We start from the raw sequence: 16,330 nt of genomic DNA, 5'->3' as shown, positions 1-16,330 counted from the left end.
AGTGGTTCTCTGTCGTTGACTTTGCAAATGCGTTTTTCAGCATCCCAGTCGATGCAGGCAGCCAGTTTTGGTTCACATTTTTCTTTTGAGAACAAAATGTATACATTTACGCGTCTTTGTCAAGGATTTTCTGAATCATCTTTAATGCAGCATTAAAGGAAAACCGGGGCACTCATACTGCGGGGGGCGGGGGGGGGGGGGGGGTAGCGCCCTCTTGCAGTATGTTGATGATTTGATGATTTGATGATTTGCTCTCCTACGAGAGAACAAGTAGAGGACACAGTTGCCCTGCTCACACACCTAGCAGAAAATGGCCACAAAGCAAGCTTGTCGAAACTGCAGTTTGCTACTGAGAAGGTTATCTTTCTGGGTCATGTGATCACTGCACAGGGCAAAACCCTCTCGCCCAAACTAATTGAAGCCATTCAAACTATCCCAAAACCTGACACAAAAATAACAGGTAATGAGTTTTTTCTGCACAACATCCTATCGTAGGCAATTGATTCCAAATTATGCTGAAATTGAGGCACCATTAGCAGCAATTGCCCATGGAAAAGGCCTCACTGCAAAAGATAAGATTGTCTGGATACCTGAAGCAGAAAAAGCTTTTTTTGATTTGAAGCTAGCTCTACAATCTACAAACCTACCAGATTGCACCCGACCATTGACACAGACTTTTGACGACCGGGGTGGGTACATGACATTAATACTAATGCAGGAGCATTGGGGACGACAGAGACCTGTTGCACAACTTCTCCGACAAACTGACCAAACCTGGAAAAAACACATTGCCATCTTTTTATCTTTTTTATTTTTCATTTTCATTTTCATTCCTCTTCATGCTGAAGAGAATCTATGCCTTTGTTATTTTTCATTATCTTATATATGTTACAGAGTACATCAGACTTGTTAAATTGATTATGCATTATTCCTTGTGCTAAAGCTATGATTGCCTCTTTTACATACACATATACTGTACATATGCCACAGCTGGAGAGAGGCATTCCTGACCTTTTTCCACCTCCAGGGTGGACGCAACCATTTTATGATAATATCGTTTGAGATAGTTCAATTCCTTCTTTCTCATATACTTAGATTGAAATCACATAGTATTTTCACACTTTGATTTTTTGTATTACAATGGTAATGGTAGTAATCAAATATGCTCAAAGGGGGGAATGTAATGGAAATTTTCATATCTGAGTAGGCCAAAGTTAACCATGTACCTTTAGAGAATCTCAGGGCCTCACATTTAGCAGACCTTGTCACCATAAGCATTAAAACAGTGACCCGACAGTTTTATCTTCTGTGACTATAAACAACAGAGGGCTGAAGTACTTGTTATGTCTTGTGATGCTCTGTTGTCTGTTCTGTGCTGAAGTAATGATAATGAATCACTTTTCTATCTTTCTCTTCTGTTGTCTGTTCTGTGCTGACATAATGATTCACTTTCTATCTTTCTCTTCTTTGCACTTATCTGTGTGTTATGCTTTAGTATGTATAAATACTGACTACTCTTGTGTTCTGGGCTCACTTGCCACAGCCCACTCAGGTGGCTGTGCTCGTGAGTCCATCTGCAGATGCTTTTCTTATTAATATATGTTTTTTTTATTAAATTTACTTGAAAGACAAGTTGTGACCTTGGCTTGTGTCTTGTTTTAATATAAACTGCCACCACAAACCTCTATATATCAGCAGGTAGTTAGCACACAATAAATGTCTTTATCTTGTGCTACTGTCCTCTGAAAGGTACATTTGTCTTTTCAGTTGCTGATATAATGACTTCCATATCAACTTGCATTTAAAACTGAATTAATTTAAATGTCTTTATCATTCATAACGGACCTTTGAAAATGACATTTCTCTTCATATAGGTGAACCATGAAGTACAATTGTGTCCTTTGGAGCTGGTAGGAAGGACTTTACATTAGGGGCATTGAACAGCATCCTCCTTCTCCTACTGTGATGGTACTATAGCCGGCCTTAAGAACCAAACTCAAAAAGCAAGTTAATATTTAGTTAATATGAAACACCAGATATATCTGATGTTTTGTGAGCAGAATGAAGTATGAAGTTACTTATGAGTGTATCTCAGTATGTATATATTAGGGCTGTCAATCGATTAAAACATTTAAGCCCAACAGGCAACAGCAGCTGTCAGTGTGTCAGTGTGCTGACTTGACTATGACTTGCCCCAAACTGCATGTGATTATCATAAAGTGGGCATGTCTGTAAAGGGGAGACTCGTGGGTACCCATAGTACCCATTTTCATTCACATATCTTGAGATCAGAGGTCAATGGACCCCTTTTACAATGGCCATGCCAGTTTTCCTCGCCAAAATTTAGCCTCACCTTGGAACGTTATTTAACCTCCTTCCAGACATGCCTGCATGACATGGTTGGTACCAATGGATTCCTTAGGTTTCTAGTGTCATATGATATCTGATATGATACCTTCACTCTAGCTCTAAAAGTGAACCTGCTACAGCCTCTGAAATACAGTAAAGTCGGTCGGGATCGCCCGTGATCCCATGGGTCTCATACAGGGAGAAACCTAGAAGAGGCAAAGAGAACAACGTATACACCTAAAGGGACAGCAAGTAGATCAGAATGCAACACAGATACAAGACATTTTGAATTTGGAGTGAAAGGATGTGTTGCATGAGTTTTCTCAACTGCAAACACTCCTGTATTCCTTTATCCTGATAATCATTTATTCATGAATCGCTCAAAGTGATGTTGAAACAAATGTGGGCCACAATTAAGAGGTTTGGGCCAAGGTTAGTATTCCTTGAAAGTGTAGTAATATAAATTAATGTGTTTCAAGCGAGTGCACCGATGAAGGCTAGAATATTAAAAATGATATCCAAGTCATTTTATTTACACATACGTCTGCAGATACACATTTTTTCAAGACATTGTCACTTAATGTTAAAGGTTAAATAAGATGAAAGTATTTTAAGTTAAATTTCCTGTAATGGAAACCCTGCTTCACCTCACATCACTTTAAAAGAACAAGTCAGGTGATAGAGTTCTCATTTGAATACTAAAAGAAGGACAGTTCAGCGGAAACTTTATCTGACCAGTGTGTAATCTCTTGATTTCAATGTGCAGCAGCTTTGTTGGCCATTTGCATTTTATAATAAAATTACCTCTTTATATCAGAAGACAGTTAGCACACAATAAATGTCTTTATCTTGTACTACTGTCCTCTGAAAGGTGCATTTGTCTTTTCAGTTGCTGATATAATGACTTCCATATCAACTGGCATTTAAAACTGAATTAATTTAAATGTCTTTATCATTCATAACGGACCTTTGAAAATGACATTTCTTTTCATATAGGTGAACCATAAAGTACAATTTTGTCCTTTGGAGCTGGTAGGAAGGACTTTACATACATAGGGGCATTGAACAGCATCCTCCGTCTCCTACTGTGATGGTACTACAGCTGGCCTTAAGAACCAAACTCAAAAAGCAAGTTAATATTTAGTTAATATGAAACACCAGATATATCTGATGTTTTGTGAGCAGAATGAAGTATGAAGTTACTTATGAGTGTATCTCAGTATGTATATATTAGGGCTGTCAATCGATTAAAACATTTAAGCCTAACAGGCAATAACAGCTGTCAGTGTGTCAGTGTGCTGACTTGACTATGACTTGCCCCAAACTGCATGTGATTATCATAAAGTGGGCATGTCTGTAAAGGGGAGACTCGTGGGTAACCATAGAAACCATTTTCATTCACATATCTTGAGGTCAGAGGTCAAGGGACCCCTTTGAAAATGGTCATGCCAGTTTTTCTTCACCAAAATTTAGCCTAACTTTGGAGTGTTATTTAACCTCCTTCCAGACAAGCTAGTATGATGTAGCGTTAAAACAAATTTTTGTTAACGTGGTATTATTGGTTAACTTTGAGGCCCTAGTTATACAGTATATATATGTCTGTTATATACAGTATACAGTATATACACCAATCAGCCATAACATTAGGACAGTATGGGCACCCTGATCGGCTTGCAGCTACGCAGCCCCATAAGCAACGAACTGCGATGCACTGTGTGTTCTGACACCTTCCATCGGAACCAGCATTAACTTTTTCAGCAAATTGAGCTACAGTAGCTCTTCTATTGGATCGACCAACATGGGCCAGGCTCTCTTCACGTGCATCAATGAGCCTTGTGTTTGACCCTGTCGCCGGTTCACCGTTTTTTCTTCCTTGGACCACTTTTGGTAGGTCCTGACCACTGCAGACCGGGAACATCCCACAAGAGCTGCAGTTTGAAAGATGCTCTGACCCGGTCGTCTAGCCATCTAGCCTTGTCAAAGTCGCTCACATCCTTACGGTTGCCCATTTTTTCTGCTTCCAACACAAAGTTCAAAGTTCAAAATGTTCATATGCTTTCTAATATATCCCCCCTACTGCCAGATGCCATTGTAACGACATAATCAATGTTATTCACTTCACCGGTCAGTGGTCTTAATGTTATGGTTGATTGGTGTGTATATATACTGTATATATATATATATACAGCATATTAGGGCTGACAAAGTTATGCGATAAAAGTACGTTACATACACACACATATATAGCTCTGAATAAAACACTGGTAGTGCAAATGTAAGAGGTGATAAGGGTTATCCTGTCGCTACACGTTGGAGCATTAAAATGAGCCAATGGGACAGCCATGGCACACATGGGCTGAATAAGGAGATAATATTAGCAGGTGTATTGTTCTGAATTGTATATAAGGAGATGCCTTCCTCTGCTCCAACGGGCTTCCTCCGTCTCACCGAAGAAGGTAAGACCTCTGAAACAAGCTTGGAAGAAATTTCCTTGCACTGAATTCTAACTGAGCTGTTGGTAAACTCTGCGTTATAATGACAGACAGTAAAAATTGTTTTAAGGCGAGATACCCCAGGCAAAAACATTGTTTCATATGTACTGGTCAATTTTGAGATTTTGGGCTATTTTTCTCTCATAACATGTGTTCTTTCAGACCAGTGGAAAAAAAACATCCAAAATACACATTTAGGTGTTTATTTTTCTACTTTTTCTCCTAAATTCATCAAAAGTTACCATTAGACAATGCCTCATCTGCATATTTAAATGTCACATTTCAGAAAACTTGCATAGTCTTAATGTCAGTAATCAACTGGTGAAATTTCATGGTGATACCTATTAATTTTTTTTATCCTGTTCACCTGTAGTTATCTTCAAAATGTATGGAATTTCACAATTCATATGTTTCAAGACTGTTTTCTAAAAATGAGGTTTTTCTCAAACTCTTGAGCCGGAAATTTCCACATCAGTAGTACTTACATCCACCAAGCTTTCTAGTTTCATTCCCATCTACTGTATATTCTGAAGAATTTAGAGAGGGGCTTGTTCATATACTTTTTATTCCTAAAAACATGGTGAAAATAGTTTTTTTAATGGCTGTTGACAGTATTTTCTGACAAGCAAAACACCTAAAATGCTGTTGTGAAATAGTTTTGGTGTGTGTGTGTGTGTTTGTGTGTGTGTTTGAATAGTTTTAGGTGCCAAGAAGCTTGATTATTCAACTCATCTCAACAATTTAGAGGTAAATCATAATTTTATCTGACCGCTGTCTACTTTCTGTCTTCACTTGTTTTTACTTATCTACTTTCTGTCTTTAATTGTTTTTACTTTTCTACTTTCTGTCCTTCCTCAACATTCATTCAGCCTTTATTTAAATCTGGAGGGATCATCGAGGGCCTGCCATCCTTTTCAAGGATGTTGAGAGTACAATAAAACAGAATAAATACAGACAAGAAGCAAACAGACAGACAACAATAGAACAATGTTAAAAACAGTAACATTCAAGAGTGGAGTAGTTTGCAATCATGGATTTAAAATCACCTATGGGTACAATTGTGTTAAGTTTTAATGTGTTATGTAAACCGTTCTAAGTTTTTGCAGCACAAACACCAAAAGCAGTTTCCCCAAAGATATTTGTACTCTGAGACCCTGTCAATACTAAGTCCATTAAGAGTGGTAATATACACTTTCTTTATCCACAATATCTCTGGCTCTAAATTTTGCCATTCAGAACTAATTTCAGATTAAGTTTCATTGCTTGAATCTTTAAATTCAGTGGGATGTCTAAACATTTTGAGTCAATGTTGTGTGTCATTCTTACCTAGAACATTTACTACCTCTGGTGCATGACATCTGACTCTTTAGGAATTTTAGAAAATGCTTTACTTGTGAAATCAAATGAGTTTAGTGAAAGAATATCTTACATTAATTAACTGTTACGTGTTCATCACAGTCCTTCACTGCTGGAACGATGAGGAACCTGATCTTGGTGGCTCTGATCCTTAAGGCGGTGCTCACAGTCGACACTAATGGAGTAAGTTATTTACTATGGAGGACGGAACCTGCCAAAATAAAAAATAAATGAATGAATGATAAATAAATGAATGAATAATTAAATTACTTGATAAATAAATAAATAAATAGTCATTTAATGTAGCAACAATAATATTAAAAATAAATTTTGCCATTAATTAATTAATTGATAAAATGTGACATTAATTGATATTTCTGTTTGAATTTGCTTTTCTATGTATTTATGTTTGTATTAATTCCCTTAGTTATTTACTCTTCTGTTTAACTGTCCCTTTTATTTATCTAATATATTTATTTTTATTTATTTTATATTTATTCATTTAGTTTTGCATTTATGTTTTTTTTAATTACTTATTTTTGTACTAATTTTCTTTGTTTATTTTATATCTATTTTTAAATATATTAATTTATTTATGCACAATTTTCCCTTTGCATTTCACCCCATTTATTCAAGGAAGCAAATTTAAATTGATGTCACATTTTATCAATTAATTAATGTCTACAGTCCTGTTTAATATATTTTTTTTGCTACATTTAATGACATGTATTTATTGATTGACTCATTTATTTATGTATTGATTTATTTTTAGATTTTGTCAGGTTCTGTCCTCCATGACTGATATGTTTGTTTCACCTTCATTATTTCATTTATGCTACACGACTATGTTTATATACCTTATTTTCAAAACATAACTTCAGTTGTATTGTGGTGTTCTTCAAGAACTTAAATGTTAAGTTAGTAACATGCATCTCTTCCATTCACAGTTGAAGTTCAAGTTCAAGTTTGGAGATATCATTTCTTTCAAACCAAAGTGTCCTCTCGGTGTGTTTTCCTACATGCACTACGCTATTTATGTGGGCGACAAGGGATTTGATGGTAAAAAAGAAGGAGACGACATATTTGAACGTCTAAGTAAGTGTGCTTACAAACTGGAAAATGCAGTAACACGTTTCTCAATCTTACAGTGAGAGCAACAGTAAAACAAACCTCAGATGTTAGACCATCAGCACCGAAAAACCCTATTAGACACTTTGATGAAAGTCATTCATTTTCACCACACAGTACATACTATGTACTGAAGGTGCTTTTGTCATGCTCCACAACTTGGTATAATGAGGGGACATATCAACAATCATGTACTGAAATATCCACCAGCCGAGTGAGAAACATTGTTAGTTGATTAGCAGTTTAGCATGTGTGTGTCGTTTTCGGCTGCAACACAGTCTCACGGCAGTTCGTAAAATAGTCATGAAATTGAATCAATTTGATTTGTGTACAAAGACATGAATTTCCCTTTTTATTGTGACGTTCAGCATGACTTTTAAAGGGACTATTTGTAACTTTCAGAAATGCTTCTTAACAGCGACACCTGTGGCCGTGAAATCAACGAAAGTCAGCGTCGGGCTCGCGCTTGCTCGCTCTCAATATACCTGAACGAGCATCACTCAAAACAGTGAGGCGACACAAGTCAGCTAAAACTACAATATCACTCTATATTTCAGCTGCTTGGCAGTAATGTTAGCTGACCAGACGAAGGTCTCTCCATGAACATGATTTAGATCTGATCCTAGTGTTGGCTTTTCCTGCCTAAGTGCAGGCTGAAGCAGCGGCACTCTGCAGCGTGTCTCCCTGCTCTCTCCTCCCGCACCCGAGCAGAGGAGACACCGGCACCCGGTCGGTAACGAGATAGTAACGTTACTAGCTGGCTCCGTCACTTCACAAGACACGGGAAACCTCTGTTGGTCTGGAGGAGCTGCAGCATTTTTTTTCTGCACAAACGTCCACTGTACATTCACTAGATATTCTCAGAGCTAAACTAACTCTTCTGCAGTGAGGAGTGAGCGCGCGTTCACGTCTAGAGGTGGTGCGAGCTGAGAACGCGCGCGCTCTCTGAGCGAAGGCAGGCAGGCAGAGTTGGAGAGGCAGCGGCCACATGCGAACGCGCATATGTGAGCGCGCATGTGTGACGACCCGCTACATTTATGAGCGTACAAAGTTACAAATAGTCCCTTTAACAACATAGTTTTCGTGCGTTTTGCTACAAATGTCTAGCAACACGTTACACACGAGTGAATTTCTGCTCCAGTCTGTTCAAAGTAAAACTACTTAGTTAGGCTTAGGAAAAGATCGACTTGGTTAGGTTTAGACAACAAAACTACTTAGTTAGGTTTAGGAAAAGATCACAGTTTGGGTTAAAATAACACCGCAACGTGGCGCTCGCTGCTCTTTATACTTCCCAGTTCACAATTACATGGATCACATACAAATTGATTTTGTGCTGTCCATCACGAAAGAAAAGTGAAATTTGTGTCTATGTTCACAAATCAATACATTAAATTGCGTGACTATTTCACAAACTGCTGTGCGACTGGCCTGTGTTTTTACTGAGAGTCCAGAAACCTTAGTTTTTGAGGAAAGTTGCAAGGTAAAAAAAAAAAATCCCAATTCTATTATGGATACAAATAACATGTTTCAGATTCATAGACAGATGCAGAAGAGTGGCGATTTTATTTGTCCAATATTTATCTATAGCATTTGCTAATTGTGCTAATTAGCAAATGCTAGGATGCTAAGATGTGAACATGGGAAACATCTGCCAAACATCAGCATGTTATTGTTTTCTTAAAAACAAGAAAAGAGCTAATCAGACAGAAAGAAGTACACATTTATGGTAAATGTTTACATACTGTACCTCTGACAGTTTGTTTCCTGGTTATAGAGTTTCCTTTAAAATGTCGTTTCTCTCAACTCGACATCGCTGAGGAACATCCGGTGGCCAATTACCTCGATGGATACACGGATAAGACAGGAAAGGTGTACAAGAAAGGATCTGACGAAGAAATAATGTTCCGCATCAACGAAAAATATAAAGAGTGGGAAATGTATGGAGTCAAGACCAACAACTGTGAACACCTTGCTACCTATGCGCGTTATGGAGTGAAGGTAGCACTGCAGGTAAGATTCAACAGTGGCCCATCAGCATTTTTGCTAATGACTTGTCTGTTTGCAATAGCATGACACAATTCATCAAGTTACAACCAAAGCTCAAACTAAATAAACAGATTGTGCTGTGATTTAATTGCAATAAACAGATCAAAATGATGCCGCAATAACAACATATTAATGTTTATTTGTAAAGTCTAAATTCATGTTTTGTCAGGTCTGTCCGCAAGACGACAAGCAAACAACTTTTATGTTACGCATGAGTTGAAATATTTCTACTCCAAATGTTCTTCCAACTCACTGTTGATGCTTTGAGACAGTTTATAGCCGAGTTGATCTAATGAGAGCTGTATATTGAAATTATAAAAAATTTGCAAAGAGCAGTTATGGAATAGTTCTAACACATTCTGCTGACAGTATTAAGCGTATTATTTATATCGAACCACACATAGTTTGCAAGCAATTGATGTTGTCCTTTATGTGACATGATTATCATCTCAGGAGCAACAACAAATAGAAAATGAACTGGAGGATGTTTATGTTTATTCTGTTTTTGAGAAATTCAAGGCAACTGAAAACTAATTTAAAAAAAACATGGATATTACATATCTTTTGAGATAGCAATGTATTTACCTGTCAGCAAGGTCACAATGAACTTAATCACTTTTGTTTTGTTTATAGTTCAACATGAGTGGTGAGGGCCTGTGCAAGAACGAGGGAATCGAAACAAAAGATATGGTGAAGTATGTAAAAGAAAACCCAACGTGCGAGCCGAACCCCACTAGTGACTAAGAAGTATTCCATCAACCAACCCTCTCAGCCTGCCTTGTTCACTTCTGCTCTTATGTGATATGAAGTCTTATTTGAAATAAAAAAACGTGAGCAAGCACTATGGGTGTTTTATTGTCCCTGCTGGTGTGAGAAATGGCTTTACTGTCTCACGAAATGTAAACTATTCAGACATTCATGAGTCAAATAAGGAACAAGGCTCAATTTACAAAGCAGTCAGTGTTTTTTATTCTGAACTGGGGTTGAAAACAGGATGGTAACTTGTCATCCCCCAAGCATCACTTATTTCAGAACAGGGTGTAACAGCGTGTCTACACAGGAGGCGATTCAGTCTCATCTTTTACAGATACCCTTCCATTTTAATCAATACTGCTGTCTACAAAGGCTCACCTTGAATCTGTCTGCAGCGTTGAATAGTTTACTGTTACATGACAGACATCACACACACTGGAGAAGTCAAAGAATAAAGTAATAATATTTATTGTATTAACCACAGTCATGCTGTATGACAGGAGACATATAGAACATTTTAAAACCAGAATATTGGAAAGAATAATGAAGCTGATTTACAAATCATGTCAGGAGGCATCCAGAGGGAAAATCTAAAGCCTTGAAGAGGATGTGTGTGTTTGTGTTTGTGTTTGTGTGTGTGTGTGTGTGTGTGTGTGTGTGTGTGTGTGTGTGTGTGAATGAGTGAAGGACAGGACAACAAGTCTTGTGACTGGTTGCAGTAGGGAAGCAGTCAATACACAGGCATAAACAGCTCTTTTGTCTGAAAATAAATACCAGCAGCATCTCCGAGCTGTCTGAGCTACACGTCACGTGATGGGAGCGAGTTCCTCCAGACGACTGATGAAGAGTCACATGAGCTCCTCTACATTTTACATCTCTACCAGTCCTAATAAGATTTTTCATTTGCAACAACTGCATTTCCTAGGTTGGAACATTTTTTTAAAACCAACAACATCAAGGAATGAGGCAATCAGAGTACCATTAACTACGTTTACATGCATATTAATATTCCACTATGATTCAGAATATGACAATATTGTGAATTTGATACGGGTCATGGAAACAGCATATTCATTTTGGATATTCTGAATTAGGCCTTATTCTGAACGGAGCATTTTCTGATTAAGACATGTGGGATATGCTGATATTATTCAGGTTTTAGGAGCATACTTTGGAAATGTATACAGCACGTTCAGAATATGCGTCTCAATTGGGTTTTTATGTCAGTTTGTGACACACGGCCTCTTGCCTGTTACGGCCAGCTCTGTGCGTTGAACACAAACCAACTAGCCGACAGTTTGCAGAGATGCATGCCCAAAAGAGAAGCCCACATTTCTGGTCGGAAGGAGAAACACACCTACTGTTAAACATTATGAAAGACTTGGATATTAACCGTTTTTTGGATATGTGCAAATATCACAACGCTAACATATTCAAGAACATGGCTGAAGGAATGAAAGAGGGAGGCTGTGTTCGCCACCGGTTACGTTAATCCGAGTATGCACGGCCGCATGTAAACGGGAATATTAGAGGAATATTCATGTTCACTAGCAACGTAAACAGCTTAGTAGGAATATTGTCTTTTTCAGAATAAGGGCAAAAAAACGGAATATTTTGTGCAGGTAAACATAGTTAATGGTATATTGCCTGATTTAATTCAATTCTGGTTATACATTGATAAGCAGTTTAAAAAAAGTGAAATGTCATCCATTTTGTTCTGACTTATCGGGGAAGAACAAGCTACATATGAACATCTAAAGCTCTAAAACTCCCAAAACAGTGCAGTCTTCATCATCATCACCATCCTCCTCAGAAGTGTGTGTGTGTAGTTACTCTAGAGGCCGAATGCCCTTGGTCTCCTCCAGCTTCCTCAGGGTCTCGTCCCACTGGGTAAACTGCTTCGACAGCAGGAACATCTGCCAATCAGAGGTCAGGGGTCAGTGGGTGGAGCAGCAGCGGTTTATAGCCCCTTTCACACAGAGATTCCGCAGTACTGCCGTAAAGAAGATCCGCCGTTACGGTTTTGCAATTTCACACTGAACGAAACAATGGGGGCATAATGGCGCCCCGGTGTGTGCACGCCGGCATCACAGGAGCAAAAGGGGCGTGCCGTTTAACACTAAGGATTGGTCCTGATTTTAGATTTTTCTAATAGTCATTCAGTTATGAACAAATCAAATAGTTTAAGCAACTATCTAACTAACTAACTTAAAAAATATATTTTGTCTTGTTTTAACCGTTGCAAGCTCCGCCTGGTAGTAACCAGTAAAACGTGTATGGCACGTTCAGTTCGGCTTTTTTCTGTCTGCGCAGGTGTGTGCGCGGCGCGGAGTGGCACCCCCTTAGTTTCAGCTGGTAGATCAACTGTTCGAGCGGCGGAACATCGTAACCACAACAGCGTCAGCGTCTAGTGTGTGTGTGCGTGTAGTACAGCCGTGCCGACTGTCCCTTCCACGTAGACATCGGCTCGGCTCTGTGACTATCTCTGCCGAAAAACGTCGCAACCTTTCCACCTTGAACAGGTTGTGTGAAAGGGGCTTATGTTAGCAAGAGGTCGGTGAGACAAAACCTGAACAGCAATCTAAATTTCTCTCTGATTTGCCGCAGTGGCTGGTGGATCCAAAACATCAGCAGTTTACCAGACAAATTAAGTTTAAGAACATAAAAGCAAAATTGATTATTTAAAATATCTTTATATTATTATTCTGTCTCTTTTATCCCCCAAGAGATGAGAGAGTACAAGAAGACATTTGTAATGATGTGAAATTTAGAACTTTAACAGTTTTTGTGTGTAATACTTTGTCTTGTGGTAATTTTTATTTCATTGGAATTAAAAAATAAATCATAAAAAAGAAAATAACGGCGTACCATTTTGTTGTATTCCTCAAAAAGCTTCTTCACTTCCAGCGACTGGGCCTCAGTTTGGTCCTGCAAAAGAGACAAACATTGTGTCAACAGATGATTCCTAACGAGATGGAGAGAGAGAGAGGCAGATGGAGACGGAGGGAGAGGGCGGTTACCTGCTCTTTGATGTGAATCTGTGACAGGCGCTGAAGCTTGGTGGCGTGTTCTGGTACATCTGTGGGAAAAAAAGGAAAGAAACACAAAGGCACTCACTAAAAAGGATGGAAATTCAAATAAAAAACATTGTTACATTCATTTTTCTCTAAAGCATGACAAAATGTTAGAACAGAGACATTTAGCATGCTGTCAGGGACACGTGTGGAGCTGGAGAAACACAGATCCAGTCATCTATATCCAACCAATAGAGGCTACAAACTATGACGCCATATTAGGGCCATTGTAGGTAAACTAAATTAAAAAATCTGGGCCGGGGGAGGGGGTAATATCCCGAGAAATAACTCAGAATTTCAACGATTAAAGTCATAAATTAACGAGAAAAAAACTCTGATATTCTCTGAGATTAAAAAGGTAACTTTACGAAGAAAAACAGTTTTTTTTTGCGAAAAGTAACTCTGAAATTTGCGAGATTATAAAGTCGTAAATCTACGTGAAAAAAAACTCAGAAAATAGTGGAATACAAAACCATGCTAATGAAAAATAGTGGGGCATTTTTGTTTAGGAACCACATCACTTCACTTTGCAAGATTGGATCAGCTTCATTACACTTATGCCACCGTTAAATACTACAGTAACGTGCAAAATATATTATTGTTATTACTATTTTATATACATTATATATTGTAGCGGACTCTCCATTCATCCATTCTCATCCTCTTATCTGGGGCCGGTCGCGGGGGCAGCAGGCTCAACCTGGTATTCCAGACGTCCCTCTACCCAAAAAAGTCTAGAGACGTAATTCACCATAATCTGTGGTTTAACTACAGCAGTTATGTGTCTTTTTGTGTTGTTTCCCTTCCCTTCACTAACACAGTGAAAGTTAAAAGTGTCAGTGTGTAACTATGGTAACGCAGTCTATTTAGATTAACATCTCGATGGTTGTTTTTTAGTGTTAAAAATAAAAGTCACACGCCTTTGTGTATTCCATTATAGAAGTTGTTTGTCTCTACTTTCCTGCAACTTCTACAATATTAGTACTTATGTTCATAAAACAACACATTAAGAACACGAAAGAAAATGTGTATATGTATTTTTCAACACCTTTGCCTCACACAATTTTCTTTTCGTAAATTTATGACTTTATAATCTCGCAAAATTTGTGAGTTTTTTTTCACAAATGTGTCACTTTAATCTCAGAGAATATCCAAGTTAATCTCGGAAATTCAGTTTTTTTTCACAAAATAAAACCCCCCTCCCCTGGCTCTGTAATTATTATTTGTATCTACCTACAATGGCCCTAATACGCTGTCGCAAAAAACACTGGTTATTGAAAAATAAAAATTACAATTCAATGACAACAACTTAACTAGCCTAAAACCATGTAAACTATAGTAGTCACAATGAACGACATGCTGCTAATAAAAACAGCAGAATGTGCGACTGTATGTGACAACGCTATCATCGCTACATGCAACGAATATTGTGTGGATGGAAACTGCATCCAAAGAAAAGGTATTAAAAAGCATCACTGTTGTTTAAGACATTTCAAAAAGTATTAGAAGTGGCTGATACTAAAGGTAGTAGTGACGGTATTTTGTAAATGAAAAAGCAACAAAAATTAATTTCTAAGATGAATTGAGATTTACTCTTTCATTTCCAGGCTTAAATTTAATACAAAACTACACAAAATTATACCTTTTAGCAGCTATCTTAAGTCGTGGATCTCAGACCTCCTTCCAGAAAATGAACACAATATTTGATAGATTTAACTTTAAAAAAAACAAAGACAAGCTAACCTGTCCAACTAATTTCAGCAAAATCCATTTTAACGTTTTAAGACACTTGACTGTCAAACAGCAGTGAACAACATGAACTCCTTCCTACTTGGCTGTCAGGGGTAAAACCACACAGAGCCGATGTTGCTTTGTCTTAGCTTTGCTCACTGTCCTGCCAGGTGAAACTCACCTCTGATGTAGTTGCTGTCCAGCAGCGGCTGCAAGTTGCTGACCTGCTCCAGCAAAGCAGCCTGGGAAAGCAGGAAGTCCTCCTCTGAGCAGACAAACACACAACAGCAAGTACTGAATCAGATGCGAGTTGCTCCTTTAGTCTCTCTACAATAAAATAATTCTTGTTTATATCATAACTTACATATTATACAATACGACAACATTGAACTTTACATTTATAGCGTTAAACATAACAAATCACAAATAATATATGGCCTCATATACAATAAATGAATAATAAATGTCTAAAATAAAGAAATTCTCTGAGATAAATTTGATTGCAGTTGTAAATATATGATATTCTTTTATTTCATTTATCCATCCAAGGGTCCTTCTGGTTCTTACCAGCGAGAATGAACTCCAGCTTCATAGCATCAGGTACAGTGATGTGGTCGGTGAACTGGGGGTCCAGGTACTTCAGCAGGTCCTCAACTGCACCACAACACCAATAAATATGATCAAAGACTCACCAAACACTGTCTAAAATTTGACCAGGGAATGAAATTAGCACCTGCCACCTGCCAAATGCAGGGTAAATGTTGTGCTGTGGCAGTACAATTTTATATTTATAGATATGTTGTCCTTACAGTATATTAAGCAATATCATTTAAAAAGCAATTCCTAACTAAACCTCCTTCCTCTACTGTCTGGTACCACTGAATCAGTGTTTACAATTCAAACCCTTTCTATATAGATTTTAAAAGTGCCAGACAAAAAAATTGAGTAGCTGGCGGAAATGTTCAGTAACCTGCCACAGTGGCAAGTGAGGAAAAACACTTAATTTCAGACCCTTAATCTGACTACAGAAACATTCCTGCAAGCATTGAATATTTCAATATCCACAGTGCCCCAGTAGCCAAATTGTTAAGGCGCATACCACATAAAGAAGACGTCCACAGTTCGACTCCAGGCCTCCCTCCCTCCCTCTCCCCACGTTTCCGGTCTATCTCTACACTGACTATCAAATACAGGAAATAAAGGCAAAATGCCAAGAAATAAAAATCCCTATTGTAGAACAGTAACAACACGGCTGTAATCCAGGCTGTAAGATTTTTTTTGTATTATGGCACCGGTGTAATGTTTTGTTATGTTTGTTATGCTATGTTTGGAAAAAAAAGGAATAAAAAGAATTTTCCAAAAAAAACAAACAAGGGATGATGGATGAATACAGGAGAGAAG

The 16,330-nt window shown here is 38.0% G+C and overlaps 2 protein-coding genes across 2 annotated transcripts in view; both read right to left on the bottom strand.

Moving 5' to 3' along the window:
- Positions 1–16,330, bottom strand: part of s100a1 (S100 calcium binding protein A1) — a 356,523-nt gene that overhangs the window by 77,786 nt on the left and 262,407 nt on the right. The gene's annotated exons all lie outside the window — the stretch shown is intronic.
- On the bottom strand, positions 10,577–15,654 carry LOC141778650 (dynactin subunit 3-like). Its single transcript, XM_074653035.1, has 5 exons — positions 15,497–15,654; positions 15,111–15,194; positions 13,145–13,203; positions 12,993–13,052; positions 10,577–12,040 (listed from the first exon to the last, which is right to left on the bottom strand). Exons 1-5 carry the CDS (start codon positions 15,519–15,521, stop codon positions 11,954–11,956), a joined length of 315 nt encoding a protein of 104 aa, XP_074509136.1. The 5' UTR covers positions 15,522–15,654; the 3' UTR covers positions 10,577–11,953.

This window comes from Sebastes fasciatus, chromosome 12 (genome assembly GCF_043250625.1).
Source record: "Sebastes fasciatus isolate fSebFas1 chromosome 12, fSebFas1.pri, whole genome shotgun sequence".
Classification (NCBI taxonomy): Eukaryota; Metazoa; Chordata; class Actinopteri; order Perciformes; family Sebastidae; genus Sebastes; species Sebastes fasciatus.
The sequence above is the reverse complement of the archived record's forward strand: the minus strand, read 5'-3'. Positions and strand labels throughout refer to the sequence as shown.

Coding starts and splice junctions, on each gene's coding strand:
- LOC141778650 (XM_074653035.1), bottom strand. CDS start 15,521: ATGAAGCTGGAGTTCATTCTCGCTG. Junction 15,195..15,496: donor GCTGGAGTTCATTCTCGCTG/GTAAGAACCAGA, acceptor TTGTCTGCTCAG/AGGAGGACTTCCTGCTTTCC. Junction 13,053..13,144: donor AGATTCACATCAAAGAGCAG/GTAACCGCCCTC, acceptor TCTCTTTTGCAG/GACCAAACTGAGGCCCAGTC.